The 17,663-nt window shown below is 43.7% G+C and overlaps 1 protein-coding gene across 1 annotated transcript; it reads right to left on the minus strand.

Moving 5' to 3' along the window:
• Nucleotides 1–254: 254 nt before the first annotated feature.
• GCM1 (glial cells missing transcription factor 1) lies at nucleotides 255–16,627 on the minus strand (the record flags this gene model as incomplete). The annotated part of the gene is made up of 5 exons (XM_082847625.1): nucleotides 255–989; nucleotides 2,389–2,517; nucleotides 4,157–4,269; nucleotides 5,302–5,554; nucleotides 16,553–16,627. The coding sequence occupies 5 exons, from the start codon at nucleotides 16,625–16,627 to the stop codon at nucleotides 255–257; spliced, it is 1,305 nt and encodes a 434-aa protein (XP_082703751.1).
• Nucleotides 16,628–17,663: the final 1,036 nt, after the last annotated feature.

The following is a 17,663-nucleotide window of genomic DNA, read 5'->3' on the forward strand; positions in this document are numbered from 1 at the left end:
TGTCTTTATCCATTCATCTGTCTTAGGTTGTTTCCACGTCTTGGCTATTGTAAATAATGCTGCAATGAACATGGTGGCGCAGATAACTCTTCGGGATAGTGATTTCATTTCCTTCAGATATATACCTAGAAGTGGGATTGCTGGATCATATGGTAGTTCTACTTTTAATTTTTTGAGGCACCTCCATACAGTTTGCCGCAGAGGCTGCACGAAATGACATTTCCACCAGCAGTGCACAAGTCTCCCGATTTGGATCATCTTAAAGGACAGAGGTTTAGAAGCATTTCGTTGTTGCAGTGATCCAAACCCATGTACCTCATTTCTTCGTCAAAATCCCATTTGCTGCTCTTGCCAGGCAGAGAATATTGATGATGGGGCTGAGAGGTGTAGGTGAGGAGAAAGGGGTCTTCCTGAGGTGAATGGCAAGTGGTGGAAGGGTGGTAGCTGTTAAAATCCACATGCACCTTCTCTTCATAAAGTTCACCCCCTTGATTTGGCCAGAAGGGGTGACAGCTAGTTTTGGGTGCTGATGGTTCCATGGGAATCTGCTGGAGAAAGGGTTCTGGAGAGCTCTGGGAAGGGGAGAAGTCGTAAGGCCAGCTGGTCAGAGGAAAAGGGTAACTGGGACAACTGTTGTCATTGGAAGGATTTCTCCCCAAAGCAACATTCTTATTCCACGTTTGCAGATCACTGTAATCAGAGAAGACTCCAGAGACAGGAGGCTGAAGCAGGTCCTGGCTGCTGGAGACCCGACTATTGGACAAATTGCATTTCTCGTAGAGCTGAGTGGGGCCCAAGGTGGGAGTGGGGTCTCTGGGGTCAGAGGTTCTCCCCAAACCGTAACTCTCAGAGAAGGACGAGCCATCATTCAGTGCCTTCGGCTGGGGAGCGTTACCTATTAAATGTCCACTGTAACTACCAGGCAATTGGACACCTTCCTGGAAAGACCAAGTTAAACTTTCCCAACTTTGTGTTTCACCTGGAAGAGGCTGGAAAGGAAAGAGAAAACTCATGTTAATAAGTTAAACTGACCTAACTACCCCAGGCACCCACGAGTGACCCTGCACAAATCAGTGCTCTGCAGATTTTCTTCATTCCTTGCATACTTGAAGCACAAACACACGCAGGGCTTTGCACCAGCACCCAAGGCCTGGAAGAACTAAAGGCTGCTGCCATTTCTGTTTGGAATCTGACCAACCAGGAAGGGCCGAATTGCCCTTTACTCAGACAGGAGTGTGTTTAAAATGTTTCCCCGCAAACGCAAGTCTGATATCCTGACTCTGTGAGAAGCTTGTGAGGGGCTACTTAAGAAAAATCAAACTTTATCTTCAAAGCTTTACCTTATCCTCAGTATAACTCTCGGGGGAACCACATTTCCCTCCTTGACGTTTCTATTTTTTAGTGCTGTGTGGATTCCATGAGACCAGGGCTTATTTCTTTTCTCAAGAGACTTTGAACTCATTTTGTTAAGCTGTAGATCTCTGGAATACGAGGTGGTCGACTTATTTTTACCAATGGAGAAAGTAAATTGTCCTCCAGTTCATCGCAAGGAAAGAATCTGGTTGAGAATTAAGTTATCCTCTTATTTATGTAAAGCTATCGACCGATGGGGTTGGAAAGACTGTGACCAGGTAGGGTGAGTGGGAGGAAATACCCTTCAACTTCTCCCAGGGCTGGGAGATGGGATAAGACCAGTCATTGGGATTCAGGGGCTCCTATTTCCCTACAAAAGACTCAAATTACAATTTTTTTTCTTAAGGTACTTTAGAGCCTTCAGGGATGGACTGGCTTCATTTCTGTACTCCTGAAATGTGGAATATTGGACAGTAGAAAAAGTATAGGAATTAGTAACACTATTAAGCAGACAAACCCACAAACCTACAGTATGACACCCATAAAGCCATGAGCTTCACATCACAGTTTGACTGCGGGAAGAAGCCTCCAGCCCCACATCCCTGGATGAGCACTGCTTTCAGAAACTGCCTGGTTATTTCACCTTGGTGGAGTGCGCTGAGGAAATCATCTGCTTTAGGGAAGAATGAAAAAGCACGAGGCTCATGTTTTGTGCAGATCATTTCATTTTGGTTCTATCAGAAATACAGAGTGCCAAACATAGGTTAAGTACTAATTCGAGTCTCTTTTTAATTGTAGTAGGGAAGACGATTCTGAAATGCTATGGACTTTACAGTTGAGGGCGTGCTACGAAGATGGTAGAAATGAAGAGGAAACCCGCAGATTCAGTTTCTTTGGCAGAGGCTGACTCACAGGTGAGCCTGAAGGTATGTGATTTTCGGCTTCATTCGAAGGTAAGGGACAGGGAAATCTACTGCCGCCACCACAAGGGTGGCAAGTCGTCGCACGTTTTGAAGCTGCACGGGTCAAGGTTACCTGTATCTGCGGGCCCTGCTTCATCTTCGAGGAGACAGAGGACGACACGGAGTGCGCTTTCTTCATTGCTCTTCTGGCCTCGGCTTCCAGTTTGGTTTCTGGCTTTGGATGGTCATGCTCTCCCTTGGACTTAGAGGAGACGAAGCAGTGAAATAAATAACTAGATGCGCTTCACGGTGCGTAAAGCTTTATCCTGCGCCCTGCCATCGGACTGGGTATTGCTGAGGTTGACTACTAAGACAAGATTGGAGCAATCTTTTTTTTGTTTTAATTAATTTTTATTGGAGTATAGCGGCTTTACAATGTTGTGTTAGTTTCTACTGTACAGCAAAGTGTATCAGCTGTATGTATATATATATATCCCCACTTTTCTGGATTTCCTTCCCATTTAGGTCACCACAGGGCATTGAGTAGATTTCCCTGTGCTATACAATAGGTTCTAATTAGTTATCTACTTTATACATAGTATCAATAGTATAAAAAATAGTGTATATATGTCAATATATATGGGAGATATGTATATGGAGATATATATATCTCCCAATTCATCCCAGCACCCGCCCTTTCCCCCTCGGTGGAGCATCCTTTTAAGATGCTCCCAAGCCCCCCAGGCACGCTCCTGCTTGCCCACCTGCCTTTGCTGATGATGCCCCTTCCTTGCGTGGTGTCTCTCCCCAGCCTGGCCAAGTCACATTCATAGTGATGACAAGTAATGCTGATTACATAATTCTCCCTGAACCTTCGGCACAAGGCTGTGAGGGCTATACCATTATCATCCTTCTCAGGAGGCATGGAGGGGTTATACCACCTGGGAAACCTCCCCTAGTACGTGCGGGAGCTAGGATTCAAAGTGTGCCAGAGCCAGCCAGGCTGAAAGTCACCTGTTGGCCATTCAGGAATTTGTGAGCTGGTTGTAAAAACAGCTTGACACTTTGCTGTACACCTGAAACTAACACAACATTGTAAATCAACTATACTCCAATAAAAATAAAATTAAAAAATATATATTTGATGAAGAAACCGAATTAACAAAGAGGAAAGAAGGGAAAGAAAATTTCAGCTCGTCTTGCACACTTCTACCGAAGAAATCTTTCCAGAGAACCTCTGTCAAGCTTAATATCTTCTATTCTCTTTTACCTTCAATATTAATTTTTAATGTGCTTTGCCATGAAACTCCATGTTCAATCTTATGATCGTATAAGTAGTATGAAAGAATATATAGTAAAATAATTAGCTTTTTCAAACAAACAAACAAACAAACAAAAAAAACCGGGTTGATATCAGCCATGATGGGAATTGTTATATCCCAGAAACTGGCAAACCCTACACATCAGAACATTTTCTTTTCAGAGACAGGTTTAGCACGGACTCAAACCCAGGCAGTCCAACTGTCAGAGGCCACTGTTTCTACCACCTCCCCCATGAGGACTTCTTAACACATTTTACAGAAAACTGGGGCTTAGGGGAGTAAAGCAATGTGTCCACGTTTACAGAGCTGGGTCTGTGGAAGGCCAGTGCTTGCCTAAACAGATTACTGACCGCAGCATCCCCTTCGGAGCCTGAGGCAGGGGCAGCCACCCCTGTCCTGGCCTCCAGCCCCTGACTCCTGTCTCAAGGTTTGGGGTACAGACGTTTGCTCGCCCAGAGGGTCCCCCAGGAAGGGTGCAGGCTCCCCTCCACCTGTGCATTTCCTGGAGGAAACTCCTGATGGTGCTCTGTGAAGAGTTCCTGAATTAAAGAGAAATGGAATCTCTAACTCAAATCCAACCTGGAAAAATATGAAGCGTCCGTCGTGCCTCCAGAAGTTAGTGACAGGAAAGCCCCCGTGGCCTCGGCAGGGAACGAGCTTCAGGGGCCCATCGCAGTTGGGACAGTGTTTCCCTACAAAGGAGCAGAGGAAGGCGACTTAGGAAGGTGACCTAAGTCTGTGCGGCCCTGCCGATTTCAGATTCCTGGATGGCAGAGAATCCACCTGGGTACAGTTTTATAGGCTTTCGTACACTGGCCATGACCCCTGAGCCTAGGAGGCCAGACCACCAAAGCAGCGCAGGTCACTTTCACACGTGGTAGAGGAAGCAGTTGCCTACAGAGCGAGATATCTTACAGGACAGAGGAGAGCTCCTTTGAGCAAAAAAAAAAAAAAAAAAAAAAAAAAAATCCCTCCCTCCTTATTTACTGATACTTGAAATTCTTTTTAGAGAAGCAGAAAAAAATTCTTTCACTTCACAATTAGAACTAAGGGTCAAGGAGCAAAACCACATGACGGAGAGAACGCAGCTACTAAATTTTCACTAAAGTGTAAATGACTGATACCAGATCCTGCCCTGAGAGCAAGTTCTGAAAATAAATTATAAGGAAAGAACATGAAGTAACTTGAGGTCTGAAGTGGGCAAGGCACAGGGAGTGCCAAATGCATCTATTTCACAATCTGATGAATATGATAAAAAACAAAATGAAGAATTATCTCAGCATGTGATTATGCATGAACCTAAATGGCATGGAATTGAGTCTAACCTCAGAGTCAGTCCCGGCTCCCACTCTAGATCAAAGCACTCATTGAGATCAGTTTGGGGACCCCATTCCCCAAGATGTGAGGTGGCGAGCGTGATACACAACTTTCTCTTAAACTTTAGGTGGGTGTGCTGGTGAATTAATGTTAGTTCCCTAAGTGATGTGTCTTCCTTTTAACAGAGGCCCCGAGTCAGGCGTCTTAACCCGAGGGAGGTTAATGGTGGGTGCCCTGGGCGTGGCAGGTCTTTGGCACGGATACCGGAGCCCAGGGAGCTGGCTGGCTTTCCTTAAGATAACCTAAAGGACCGGCCTTGGTCTCCACCACCCTCCAGTGCGAAGGATGGGCCCTTGGGAGGTGCGGGGACGGACGTCGTGGCCCCTCGGGGCAGGAGCCCCACTCACTCTGCTGCTTCTGCCGGGCCTTGTCACAGATGGCAGGCCTCAGGTAGACCTTGCGGCCCTCAGCGACGAGGCAGTCGCGGCTGCAGACCACCACGCCCAGGCAGGACTTCTTGAGGATGCGGGAGTTGTGATTGTTGGTGTTGCGCATGGCCCAGCTGCTCATGTGCCGCTGCGCATTCCTGTCCTCCGAGCTGTAGATGTGCTTCTCGTAGGCATCTGGCCATTCCTGGAACCAGTCCGTCTTTTTCACATTCTGATGAAAACACAAAGAATATTATTATAGTTTCAGCTGGAAAACAGCACTGTGCTTAAAGCTGCTTTTGGCGCTCGAGAGCTGGGCACGAGACCTTTAGCAAAGACCAAACTGGATTTCACTCTGCCGTGAGGGTCTGAGCACACGCAGCACAGCCGCGAGCACGTGATTCCTGGGTCCACCCAACATCTGCTCCCTGGACCAGAGTGAGTTGTGATGCCGCCCCTCTCCCCCGATTGCTGTTTCTCTAGCCTTTGGTGATAAGAGTGAGGACCGTTTCACTGAGAATGTTGGAGGGTGAAGTAACATGATTGTGCTCTTGCACAATGAAGAGGACAGCACTGGGGCAGGGCAGTGAGATAATGTCTCTCGCCGGGCGGTGGTTACCTTGTTGGGAAAGCGGAGGGTTTATACGAAGCCACCTGAGATACGCGGTGGAAGGCTGGAGTGCCGCTTTCTCCCCCGTGGAGATTTTCTCCCCTTTGCTCTACACTCATGTTCATGCGCCTCAAACAGGGCAGAGGAGTGAGGAAGAGTTTACTTTGACTGGAAACGTCTGTGTTCTTGCCTAGGACGGGCACAATTCCCTGCCCATGAATAGCTAACTAAACTCTCCTTTGAGTGGGCAGAGACACAGGATAATCGATCCTTATAGCATAAGTTATTTAGCTTTCTGTGTCTCAGTTTCTTTATCTGCATAATAGAGATAACTAACTAGACCTGCCTACCTCAAGTGGGTCTGAGAATTAAATAGGATAATATATAAAAATTACTTAGCACAGCACCTCGCCTGGAGGGAGCTCAGAATAAATGTTAGTCACTGAAGTTGTGGCTCAAAAGGATGTGGCGTTTGACAGATTCTTAGGGTGAGAATCATTAAGGGGTCTCAGTAGTCAAACGTAGGCTGTGCCCACCCCGTGGCTTCCAGAGCCTTAGTATAAGAACATTTTCAGCAAGAAGATTATAGAAGATTATGGTAGAAGATTCTAGAAGCTCCAGGAAGAGAGATCAGGGTGCCTCTGCTTTGCTTCCCCAACAAGAAGACACAGCATAGGATATGAGAAAGGAAAGACAAGACGTTTGAGAAGGAAAAAAAGTAAACATCATTAGGATGGAAAAGCTACTCAGGGAAGTCGGTGTCTCTTCAGTTAGATTTCAAGTTTAGAACATGCCAAAGAACTTTGTAATGTGAGACTCGGGGCCGGTGACTGTCTCTGAAGCCGAATTTTGCTATTCTCTAAAATGGGGACATTGATAAAACATGCTTCACAAAAGTACTGTGGAGAGCAGATGTGCTGTGAACTGTAAATTTTATATAATTAATGATAGTTGTCATTTTACGGAACTTCATGGGAACTGAGGTGGGTCTGAGGAAATAGAAATGAGAGGTCTTATGTACATGAGAGTTAGTACTAGTTAATAGCGAAGAGTTGTGGTCTGAAAACTAGGGCCATGGGCCTAATCCAGCCCGATGCCTGTTTTCATAAATCAAGTTTTATTGGAACCCAGCCGTGTTCGTTCAAGTGTTGTCTGCGGATACATTTACACACCATGGCAGAGTCCAGTAGTCGCAGCCGAGACTGTATGGTCCACAAAGCCTAAAATAGTTCCTATCTGGCCCTTCACAGAGAGCTTACCAGCCCCTGGTAAGAGCACAGCCTGTGAAGGCCCTGGGTGAGGGCTTTACAATAGTTCCTTCCCTCTCAGGGCTCCACTTCCTGCTCTGTGAGATGGAGGTCACAGGACCACCTGCCTGGCAGGGATGCTGTGAAGAAAGACTGAACAAGTTAGCACACACAGAGCATTCAAAACAGTGCCTGCTATTCACAACAGCCAAGACATGGAAGCAACCTAAGTGTCCATCGACAGATGAATGGATGAAGGAGATGTAGTATATCTATGCAATGGAATATTACTCAGCCATTAAAAAGAATGAAATAGTGTCATTTGCAGCAACAAGGATGGACCTAGAGATTATCATACTAAGTGAAGAAAGTCAGAGAAAGGCAAATACCATATGATATCACCTATACATGGAATCTAAAAAAAAAAAAAAAAGATAAAAATGAACTTATTTACAAAACAGAAATAGACTTACAGACATAGAAAACAAACTTATGGTTACCAAAGGGGGCGGTGGTGGCTAAACTAGGAGTTTGGGATTAGCAGATATAAACTACCATATATATGATAAACAGCAAGCTCCTACTGTATATCACAGGGGACTATATTCAATATCTTGTAATAAACTATAGTGGAAAAGAAAACAAAAACAAAAACAGGGACTTCCCTGGTGGCCCAGTGGTAAAGGATCCGTCTTCCAATGCAGGGTACGCGGGTTAGATCCCTGGTCGGGGAACTACGATGCGCCTCCGTGAGAGAGCCCGTGTGCCGCAGTACAGAGCCCACATAACCTGGAGCCTGCGTGCCGCAACTAGAGAGAGAAAACCCACATACTACAACTAGAGAGAAGCCCGCGTGCTGCAACGAAAGATCTCATGTGCCTCAACGAAGATCTCGCGTGCCACAACTAAGACCCGACGCAGCCAAAAATATAAATTAAATAAATAAATTAAATAAATAAATATTTTTTTAAAAAAACAGTGTTTGGCATAGGGAACTGTATTCAATATCCTATAATAAACCATAATGGAAAAGAATATGAAAAAGAATATATATATATATATGTATATATATGAATCACTTTGCTGCATACCAGACACTACATTGTAAATCAACTATACTTCAATTTCTAAAAACAAAATAAAATAAAACCAGTGCCTGGCACACAGCAAGCTCCACATCAGTGTTAGCTGTTACTCTGTCGGATCTGGGGCCACACACACCAGCCAGTATGATTGTGAGGGCCACCAGCTTTTAGGACAGAGATGACCCCCAGAGAGGTCACTTCATGCTCGACAGGAATCCAAGCCCCTATAAAACAAAAGCTTAATTGGTGCAGATCTTGTTAGTGACCTTTCTCAGCAGTGACAATGCCCCTCCGCTGCTGCCCTGTAGCGTGGGAAGGGAATGCTGCTCGAAAAGGGCAGGAAGAAGGGGGATGGCATCCGGAGGAGTCCCCTCTGGTCCATCGGGCAATTACAGTCGAGTGTCTAGGAAAGAGGCCTGGCCAGGCCAAGATGCTGAATGAGCTGTTTTTTTCAGTTCGTTCCCTCTCTCCCCGACTTCCCTGGTAATTCTGAGCTGGACAAGACTCAATGCCCGGGGTGAGGAGAAGACCTCAGGCAACCCCGCAGGCAGGCCTGTCTCCTTCCTCCACCCGCTTCTCTTCTCTTCCTTCTGACCTAAAGCTCTAAACAGTGCTCTCTTGTCTTCTGCCACAGAAATGCTACAGAAAACATAATATTTTATCTTCTGAAATAATAAAAATGTAGGTTAAAATGTTAACTATGAACCTTTAGCAATTTGGACTGTGGATTTGAATTCTTCAAATACAAAGCACAGTTGTCAGGGCAGCAGAGAAAAGGGTGAGGTGGACTTGAAGGAAAGCTGAGATTTTCATGTTTTAAAGGTGAGGGGCCCCTTCAGGCTGGTCAGTGGCATAGATTCCACCAACCAGGAGGAATGACAGTGTCTGTGAGAGCGGCTCAAACACTCCAGTTAAAGCCAGTACTCCCTGCCTGTGGAGGAAGAAATGAGCTCCACTGTCTTTTTTCTCTCTCTCAGGTTAACGTATATTTTGATCTCCCTTTGAGGTTTCCTCTTTGATGGATTATTTAGAAATACATTGTTTAGTTTCCATGTATCTACAGATTTTCCTGTTGCCTTTTGCTATTAATTTCTAGTTTGCATCCATTGTAGTTGGAGAACACATTCTGTGTTTTTGTTTATTTTAACATTGTTGAGGTTTGTTTTAAAGCCCGCAAAACGTTCTACATTCCAAGGTCTGTTAAGCATTTTTTTTCAACAGCTCCTCCACTGGTACCCTAGTTTTCCAGTTCCATTAATAATGCAGTAATAAGATTGACAAAGTATGACCTCAAGAAAATTACTTAAGAGTAAGTGTATTTACATCAAGATATTCTCTTGCCTATTTATTTATGACCAGTCTTTTGACCTGGATACTTAGTGAGATTTTTGACATTTTTTGACATTGCAGCTATGAGAAAACCCAGATTCCAGTGATGCAAAGGAACCCAGGTGTCAAATGAATGATAAGGAACTCTGAAAAGCTCCCAGGTTTAAGGCACTAGAGAGGAAACTTTTAAAAGGAAGAATAATTATTTCTTAATCTTGTTTAGCAAATCCCCACAAAACATTTTTTTCTTTTCAGATCTTCTGTTTATTTTAATTTCTAACTTTTCATGAGTAACTCTTTGTTTTTCCTCTTGGTTAAGAAGTTTATAATTTAAAGGGAATATTCTTAATGTCTCCAACACGTAAATATAACAAATTTATATTTTATAATCTCATGAGTAATATCATTGGGCGTTTAATGAATATTTCTGTGCCTTATGTATGCAATTTCTTTCCCTAAGAGACTTAATCCTCTAACTCACTCAAAATCTTTGAAACTCGATGCTAGGAGTCCCCAAACCCCAGGCTGTGAACCGGTATTGGTCCTTGGCCTGTTAGGAACCGGGCCGCACAGGACGAGGTGAGAGGCTGGCAAGTGAGCAAAGCTTCATCTGCCGCCTCCCATCACTCGCCATCGCTCACATTACTACCTGAACCATATCCCCACCCGCCCCCCACCCCCCACGCCCCACCCCTGTCCATGGAAAAATTGTCTTCCACAAAACCGGTCCCTGGTGCCAAAAGGGTTGGGGACCGCTGCCCTATGCAATCAGAGCACCCTTCATCCTCCCTTCATTCTAATTTATTTAACTACTTGAAGTTTTAATAGGGTAACTTAAGAATTAAATATACACTATTACATAAAACTAATGAATTAAAATCAAAATTCTGAAATAAGGTATCAAAAATATTTACATTATCATGTTATTATATTAAATTTGATTTTTCCCTTGGAAAATAATCTATTCTAATGTAAAGCAATTATCTGCCAGGTTTTCTTTAATAAGAATAGCTTATTAATTCCTTGTAAATAAATGTCTCCAAATAAAACCAGGCTAGCAAACAGATACACGTTTAAACAAACCAGAGAGAGGAAAAAATTAGATGTTACTTATGGAATACAGAAAAAAAAATTCCTCCAGCACTTTGATTTACCTTCAACTTTTCAGGAACTTATCTCTCCCAGTCAACTGGAAACCCAACTCCAAGTGTTTTCAAAGGGAGAAATTCATCAACAAAATGCTTTTGAGTTAAGCATTACTCCTTTGACTAATCTTGCAATTTCCTACCTTTGTTAAAGGGTCAAGATGCAGGAGAAAAAGTTCCTTATTTGTTCAGATAACACTAAGGTGGGACAGAGTGCCCCAGCTTTCAAACTCTGTTACCCCCTCTTTTCTCTTCTCCCTTTCCTTTCCAACTCCACCCAGCTGAGCAAGGGACCTCCTGGGCACCCAGGGAGAGTCTCTGTTACCACCCCCATGACCCCAGAAGCACAGGGTAGCAGAAGAATTCTGGTCCCAAAAGTGGGGGGACCCAATGACCACAGGGTCCATATACGTGGAACTGTCCCAGGGAGTTCAAATGACCTTGAGATCAAGGACAATGCTGGACAAAGAGGACAAAGTTACGAGTGTCCCTGTCGGACCAACAACAAAGTGACCTGATCGTGCAGTCAGATAATAATTGACCAGAAATCCAGAATCTGGTTTACCCCTTAGCTCCCCAGCGCCAAGACACATCTGATTACAACTAGCTTGTTCTGATCACATTTAACCACACAAATTCACAGCACAAGCTCAAAGATTGACCTCTGCTCCTAAGATCGAGGCAAAGGAAATTGTACTGGTTAAAATCACGGTCCGGGAATGAACTCATCAGAGACGTGGCCTCTTTGGGGTTGATTCTCCAGGCTGCAGGTGGCCCTGTATTTATGTTTAGCCTATGTATAGTTTTAGTTTTTCTCTGCAAAAAGTATACTTAAACCTTGGAATTGTGTGAGTTAATGGCTTGGTGTGGCTTTGGTCATGGGTTTCATCTGGAAACTGCTCATGTTCATGAACAGAGTGATTCGGGGTGTTTGTCTGCTGTGGGGCTATTGCAACACTTTGTGCTTCTGCTCAGAGAACCTGGCAGGTGCTGGGAGCAGAGTGGCTGCTTCCATCTCCCTGCTCAGTGGGTACTATTTAGGAGAACAAGGAATTGGTTTTCTTCCTGATTTTCAACCAGGAAAAAAATAAATAAATTTCTTAGGGGTTCATGGCTCCCAAGTATTCACAATCAGTATTAATAAGAAGTATCCCTGTAATGAACCATGTAGTGAACATTTTTAATAAAGGTAAGACTAACCCAACCCCAGACATTTGCTGCTTGGACCAAGCAAACCCTAAAGCAATTATATTTGAACTTTGAAAATACAAATGTAGTTTAATGGAATAGGAAGGGAAAGCAAAATTAGTGTACTACATTGGTCTGGAATAAAGAGGCTTTTATCAATGATGGTTTTGAGTAAGTTAAGTGCCTGCAGTTCTGGGCTGACTCTGTGGAGGCTGGATAAAGGAGAAGCGGTATCAAAATAACCAGAAGCTAGACAAGTGATCAGAAACGAGTGAATGAAGGTTTATAAAGACATACATGCAGCTTAAAGCAGGGAGAAGAACACATGAAACAAATCCAGGGAGGGATGATTTAGTGAGAGCAAGAGACCATCCAAGCCCTAGATCTGATCATGATGCTTTCCAGCTCAACAAGCCTAACGGCTTCCCACTGCCTTTAAAAAAAAAAAAAATAACTGAATTGGGACTTCCCCGGTGGTCCAGTGGCTAAGGCTCCGTGCTCCCAATGCAGGGGGCCCAGGTTCGATCCCTGATCAAGGAACTATATCCCACATGCGGCAACTAAGAGTTTGCATGCCGCAAAGAAGATTGAAGATCCCGTGCGCCACAACTAAGACCTGGGACAGCCAAATAATTAAATAAATTTTTTTTTAAAAAAAAGAATGCTTTAAAAAAATTTAAAAAATAAAATAAAATAAAATAACTGAATCATCTTAGGATAGCCTGCGTCCAAACCACCTTTCACGCCGGTAGCCTCCCAGCTCCCCTTGCTGTCTGTGCACAGCTTCCCCATATGTAGCCTTTGAACAGTCTTCAAAGTGCTCTACTCTGCCTGGATTTTCTTATCTTCACCTGCCCTAATCCTCTCACCTTTTACAATGTATGTGTCCAGAGAGCCTTTTGCCAGATGTTACGCCTTGCTCCCCATGCCTGAGTCATGCTGAATTACGTACGTCCTCTTTCAGCGCCTCCGGCATTTTTCTACACAGCATCGATTCTCTGTTTGGACACTGGTATTGCTTCACTGGCCCAGAAGATCATGAGCCCTTCCGTGAAAGTTAGCATAGCTTAACGGCCCCTGTATCCCTGAGCCTGCTATGGTGTCTGGCACATCCCCGGCACTCAAAAATCTCTGCTATCCTGATAAGGATGTCATTGTTCACTGTTGCCAAAAATTAACCCATAGATCGTGATCTATCTGGGATGTATAAAGGGCTATGGAGTTCCCAGGACCAAAAGATGCAGTGAGCACTCTTGTAACCATCTCAAAACTTGAAGCAGGGGGGTGCATTAGTAAGAAAGGAGTTTGTCTACAAGCTACAGGAATTTGCAGGAATCCTGGCAAGAATATAAAAATATGAACAATAAACTGTAAATTCTTTGTATGGGTGGGAAAAAGAATGAAATTGGGGAAATGTATAATAGTAATAAGCCAGTGCATGTTATTATAGATGTAATTCTTTAAAACATATGTTTTAATGCTCGAACAGATGGTCTGAGGCACACTCATCGCCCAAGGGGCTCCATGAAAAAAGGGCTCTGAAGTCAAAACTATGATAGGGCAACAATGCCAACAACTTCCTCTTGGGAGAGCCGCCAGTGCAATAAGAAAGGCACCATGTTGGCAGTAGAGAAATTGGCGGTCCAGTGGTTAGGACTCCGCGCTTCCACTGCAGGGGGCACGGGTTCAATCCCTGGTCAGAACTAAGATCCTGCATGATGCACAGTGTGGCCAAAAAAAAAATTGGCTTAACTTCATTGAACTTAGTCCTTTTCTTCCTTCGCAGCATCCATTAAAATTCCTTGTAACTTACACACTATAGAACACATTTTGGGAACACATTTGTTCTAAACAGCTTAGACATTTAAGAAAGGTATCTAAGGAATTACTATTTTCATTTTACAGAGGAGGTAATGAAGACTTAAGAAAATAGATTGGTTTAGAGTCACACAGATAAGCCATAGAGCCAATCATTCGTGAATTTCGTATTTGTTGTTTGTGTTTAACACGTACCAGGCTCTGTGGTTGGCACCCGGCCCCCATTCTAGGGTGCAGGCCGTCTTCCAAATCTCAGGTCACCGAATCCTAGACTCTTAGAACTGAAAGGGTCCGTAAGAGACTATTTAGAGCAAGCACTTCATTATCAGAAGAGGAAAGGGAGCCTCAGAAAAGCTAAACCACCCCGTGAAATTCTACAAATAAAAAGAGGCAGGACTGGAATTCAAAGCCAGGACTTGGTCTCCTAGCCCTGTTCTCACCATACACCACTCTGCCTTCAGAAACACTCTTGAAGTATAAAATCTACTGTGCTTGGAAATCCTTCCAAGACCTTTTATTTTTCACCTCACCTGGGTCTTGATACGATTCCAAAGCCAGCATAAACCCAGATGAGGATGGTGTTGACTCTGCTCAGAAAATACTAAGGAATATTTTGCTCTTTTAATCATTTCCCTGGCATATTTAACGAATTGAAGGGCACTTACCTATTTCCACGAACAATCAAACTTTTTCTACGAACTAAAAATGATACACTTCCAAAATTGAATGTGTACTTTTATTGTAAATGTCTCATTTTAATGTCTTGGGTAGCTGAGAATGCTTGAGTTTTGGAAAATTCATGTTGGAACATGAACTTTTATGAGCCCTGAGATCCCCTCCAGGGAAGTGTTTCTTCCTTTTGTCTACAGATTTGATGAAAGATATGAATCCTCTGTCCCAGAAAAAATAAACGTTAGTACAGTGTTGCCCGCCATTTCAGAGGGTTCTTAGACCCCATTAAAGCTCCTACTCTACGATGTGACTTTGCAAAATCATCTATGTACCTGCTTCCTTCAACTCTTGTTTTTGAGGATGTCCATCTTCTCTATTTGAGAGCTGCAATCATGAATTAGGAATATGGGTCCCTGAGCCAGGAGTAATTAAAATTTACCTTAAAGTTTCCTCTAAAACAGCTACAACTATTGTAAACCAATTACAAGCAACTACAAAGATAGATCCTTAAAATAGATATTTGCATGATTTAGCTGTAGTGTATTGAACCATCCTTAAATGGATGGAAAGTAGGGCATACTTGGTGCTTCCCAGCTTTTCTAAGACCTACCCAGAGATAATACGGGAGGAGATTTAAGGGTAAACATAAAAAGAAACAGAAGAAACACTTGGGGGACTTCCCTGGTGGTCCAGCAGTTAAGACTGCGCTTCCATGGCAGGGGGCACAGGTTCAATCCCTGGTCAGAGAAATAAGATCCCGCATACCACAGGGCTTGGCAAAAAAAAAAAAAAAAAAATCTATAAAGAAACACTTCACTAGAGTGAAATTTGGAATGATCTGGAAGCCTTCATTAGAGTGAAATCTGGAATGATTATAAATCAAGACTGTGGAATCTCCATTCCCTCTCCCCTGCTTGGGATAGTTCAAATTTCTTGTTCTCCAGAATCAGGCAGATGAGCTTGACCTTTCACTAGATGGTACTGGTGGTCTCCCAGTCTTAGCTTTCCCAGCCACCTTTCCCAACAATTTCCAGTGAAAACATTCTTCACTGGAACATTCTTCACTGGAAGAAAGGCCAAAAAAGTCAGTTTTAAACAACTAATGTTGGGAATTCCCTGTCAGTCCAGTGGTTAGGACTCGGTGCTTTCACTGCCGGGGTTCAGTCCCTGGTTGGGGAACTAAGATCCCACATGCCATGTGATGTGGCCAAAAAAAAAAAAAAAAAAAAAAAAATTAAAACAACTAATGTTTTCCACCAAATTAAGAGTTTAAAATGTCAACTGCTGGGACTTCCCAGGTGGTCCAGTGGTAAGGAATCCGCCTTCCAATGCACGGGTTGTGGGTTCAATCCCTGGTCAGGGAACTAAGATCCCACTTGTCTTGGGGCAACTTAGCCCGCGCACCACAACTACTGAGCCCGCGAGCCTCAACTAGAGAGCCTGTGTACCGCAAACTACACAGCCCACATGCTCTGGAGCCCTCGCACCCCAACTTAGAGAAAACCCACATGCCACAACTAGAGAGAAGCCCTCGCACCACAATGAAAAGCCCATGCAATGCGCCGCACCTAAGACCCGAGGCAGCCAAAAAAAAAAAAAAAAAAAGTCAACTGCCAAAGATAAAGCAAAGAAAACATGAAATGAAAGTCACTCTGTAGTTGGAGAGGAGCCCCATGTCTGTGGACTGTGTACTAGTTACAAAAGGTCTAGAAGAGCACTCTCACCGGGACATTCCAGTGACAGATTTAGGTTAAACCCATGACTATAGCAAATAAGGTAGTATGGGAGCCTGTGCATTACAGAGGGTCGATCTATGGACAAACACATTAGCGTGGATTTTGTTTTACTAGCTAGCAGGCGGGTGTCATGTGAGCCAAGCCAACTTTGAAAGAGAAGGGAAGTAACATTTTCTTTGCTTCTGTCTGTAACCGGGTGAGTCTGGTTGGTAAGGACTTGCTCAATTCATAGATCTTAGCACCTCCTCTCAAAAGTCCTCAGTCCGATGTCCAGCCGAAGCTCTGGAGGAGAAGTGTTTACCCAGCTGGGACCCTCACCAAGTTCCTTCCAGGTCTTAGCAAGTTACCGGTCAAGGCTTCACAGCTAAATGCTGAAGCCGGTGTTAAAGCAAGTACATACCTGTGGCAGTTTCATATCATTAATATCCCAGCTTAACGTCTCTTTGTCCTCAGAATCAACGTTCTCAAGTTCCATGATAAAGTCGGGTCGCCCACAGGTTTCCGTCTGTCCAACTGCCCTCAGGAGTGCTTGAGAATTTTGCTCTCAAAGGCTCTTAACACAGTTGGATTAGTCCGCCCAGGCAGTTTAGACCAGTAGACTGTCTTCTGACACTAAAAAATAAATGACAGTAATACTGACCATTAAAGTGATAAAAATCAGTGCTCGTCTGCCAGAAAAGCCTGTTTCATTGATATTTTGGCAAGCACCAACATACAAACAAAACCAAAATGTAGGAGCCCTTAGTGACCTTGCTGAAATAAAGCTTGACCTGGGGAAATCAAAAGGAGATCATCACTTTCACTCTCAGATTTAGGCTTCCTTCCTCATTGCTAGCCCCAAGCAGGAAGGCCTTAGTAAGGACCGTTGTCACCTGTAGCCAATGGTTAAAACCTTATCCTCCGTGTACCTGTGTTGGGGCAGGAGGGATAACTGGCTTAGAGTTGTTTCCATGGATACACCTTCATAAATTAGCTAACCTGGGGTGTGTTACAAGAGGGGAACATCACAACCAGATGTGTCTAGAAGTCTCTTTTAAAATCTAAATTTCCATAGAGATGAACAATCCAGTATGCATTTTATATCTTCAAATATCATCAAACGATAGACTCCTCTAAAACCTTGGCGATATTGACATTTCAAACCTGATAACTCTTTGTGGTGGAGGTTACCCTGTGCATTGTAGGATGTTCAGCAGCATCCTTGGTCTCTGCCCATTAGGTGTCAGTAGCAACCCACGCCTCCTTGTTAACAAATATCTCCAGACATTGCCAAATGTCCCCTGGGGGTAAAAACTGTTTGAGAACTATTGCTCTAAAATAGTGTTTCTCCACTTTGTTTAATTCAAAGCACCCTTCAAGACTTTCTGGCTTTATCTTTAGCAATCTCACTCTTCCCTGCCCCCTACAAGAAAATTCTGTCTGACTTTACTCTGATTAAATTGTATTGTATAAACAATAGATGTTCAAAAATGTTTGTGCAAACTGTGTTTTTTTTCCACCATGAGAAATAC

This window comes from Leucopleurus acutus (genome assembly GCF_964270905.1).
Source record: "Leucopleurus acutus genome assembly, chromosome: 10".
Classification (NCBI taxonomy): Eukaryota; Metazoa; Chordata; class Mammalia; order Artiodactyla; family Delphinidae; genus Leucopleurus; species Leucopleurus acutus.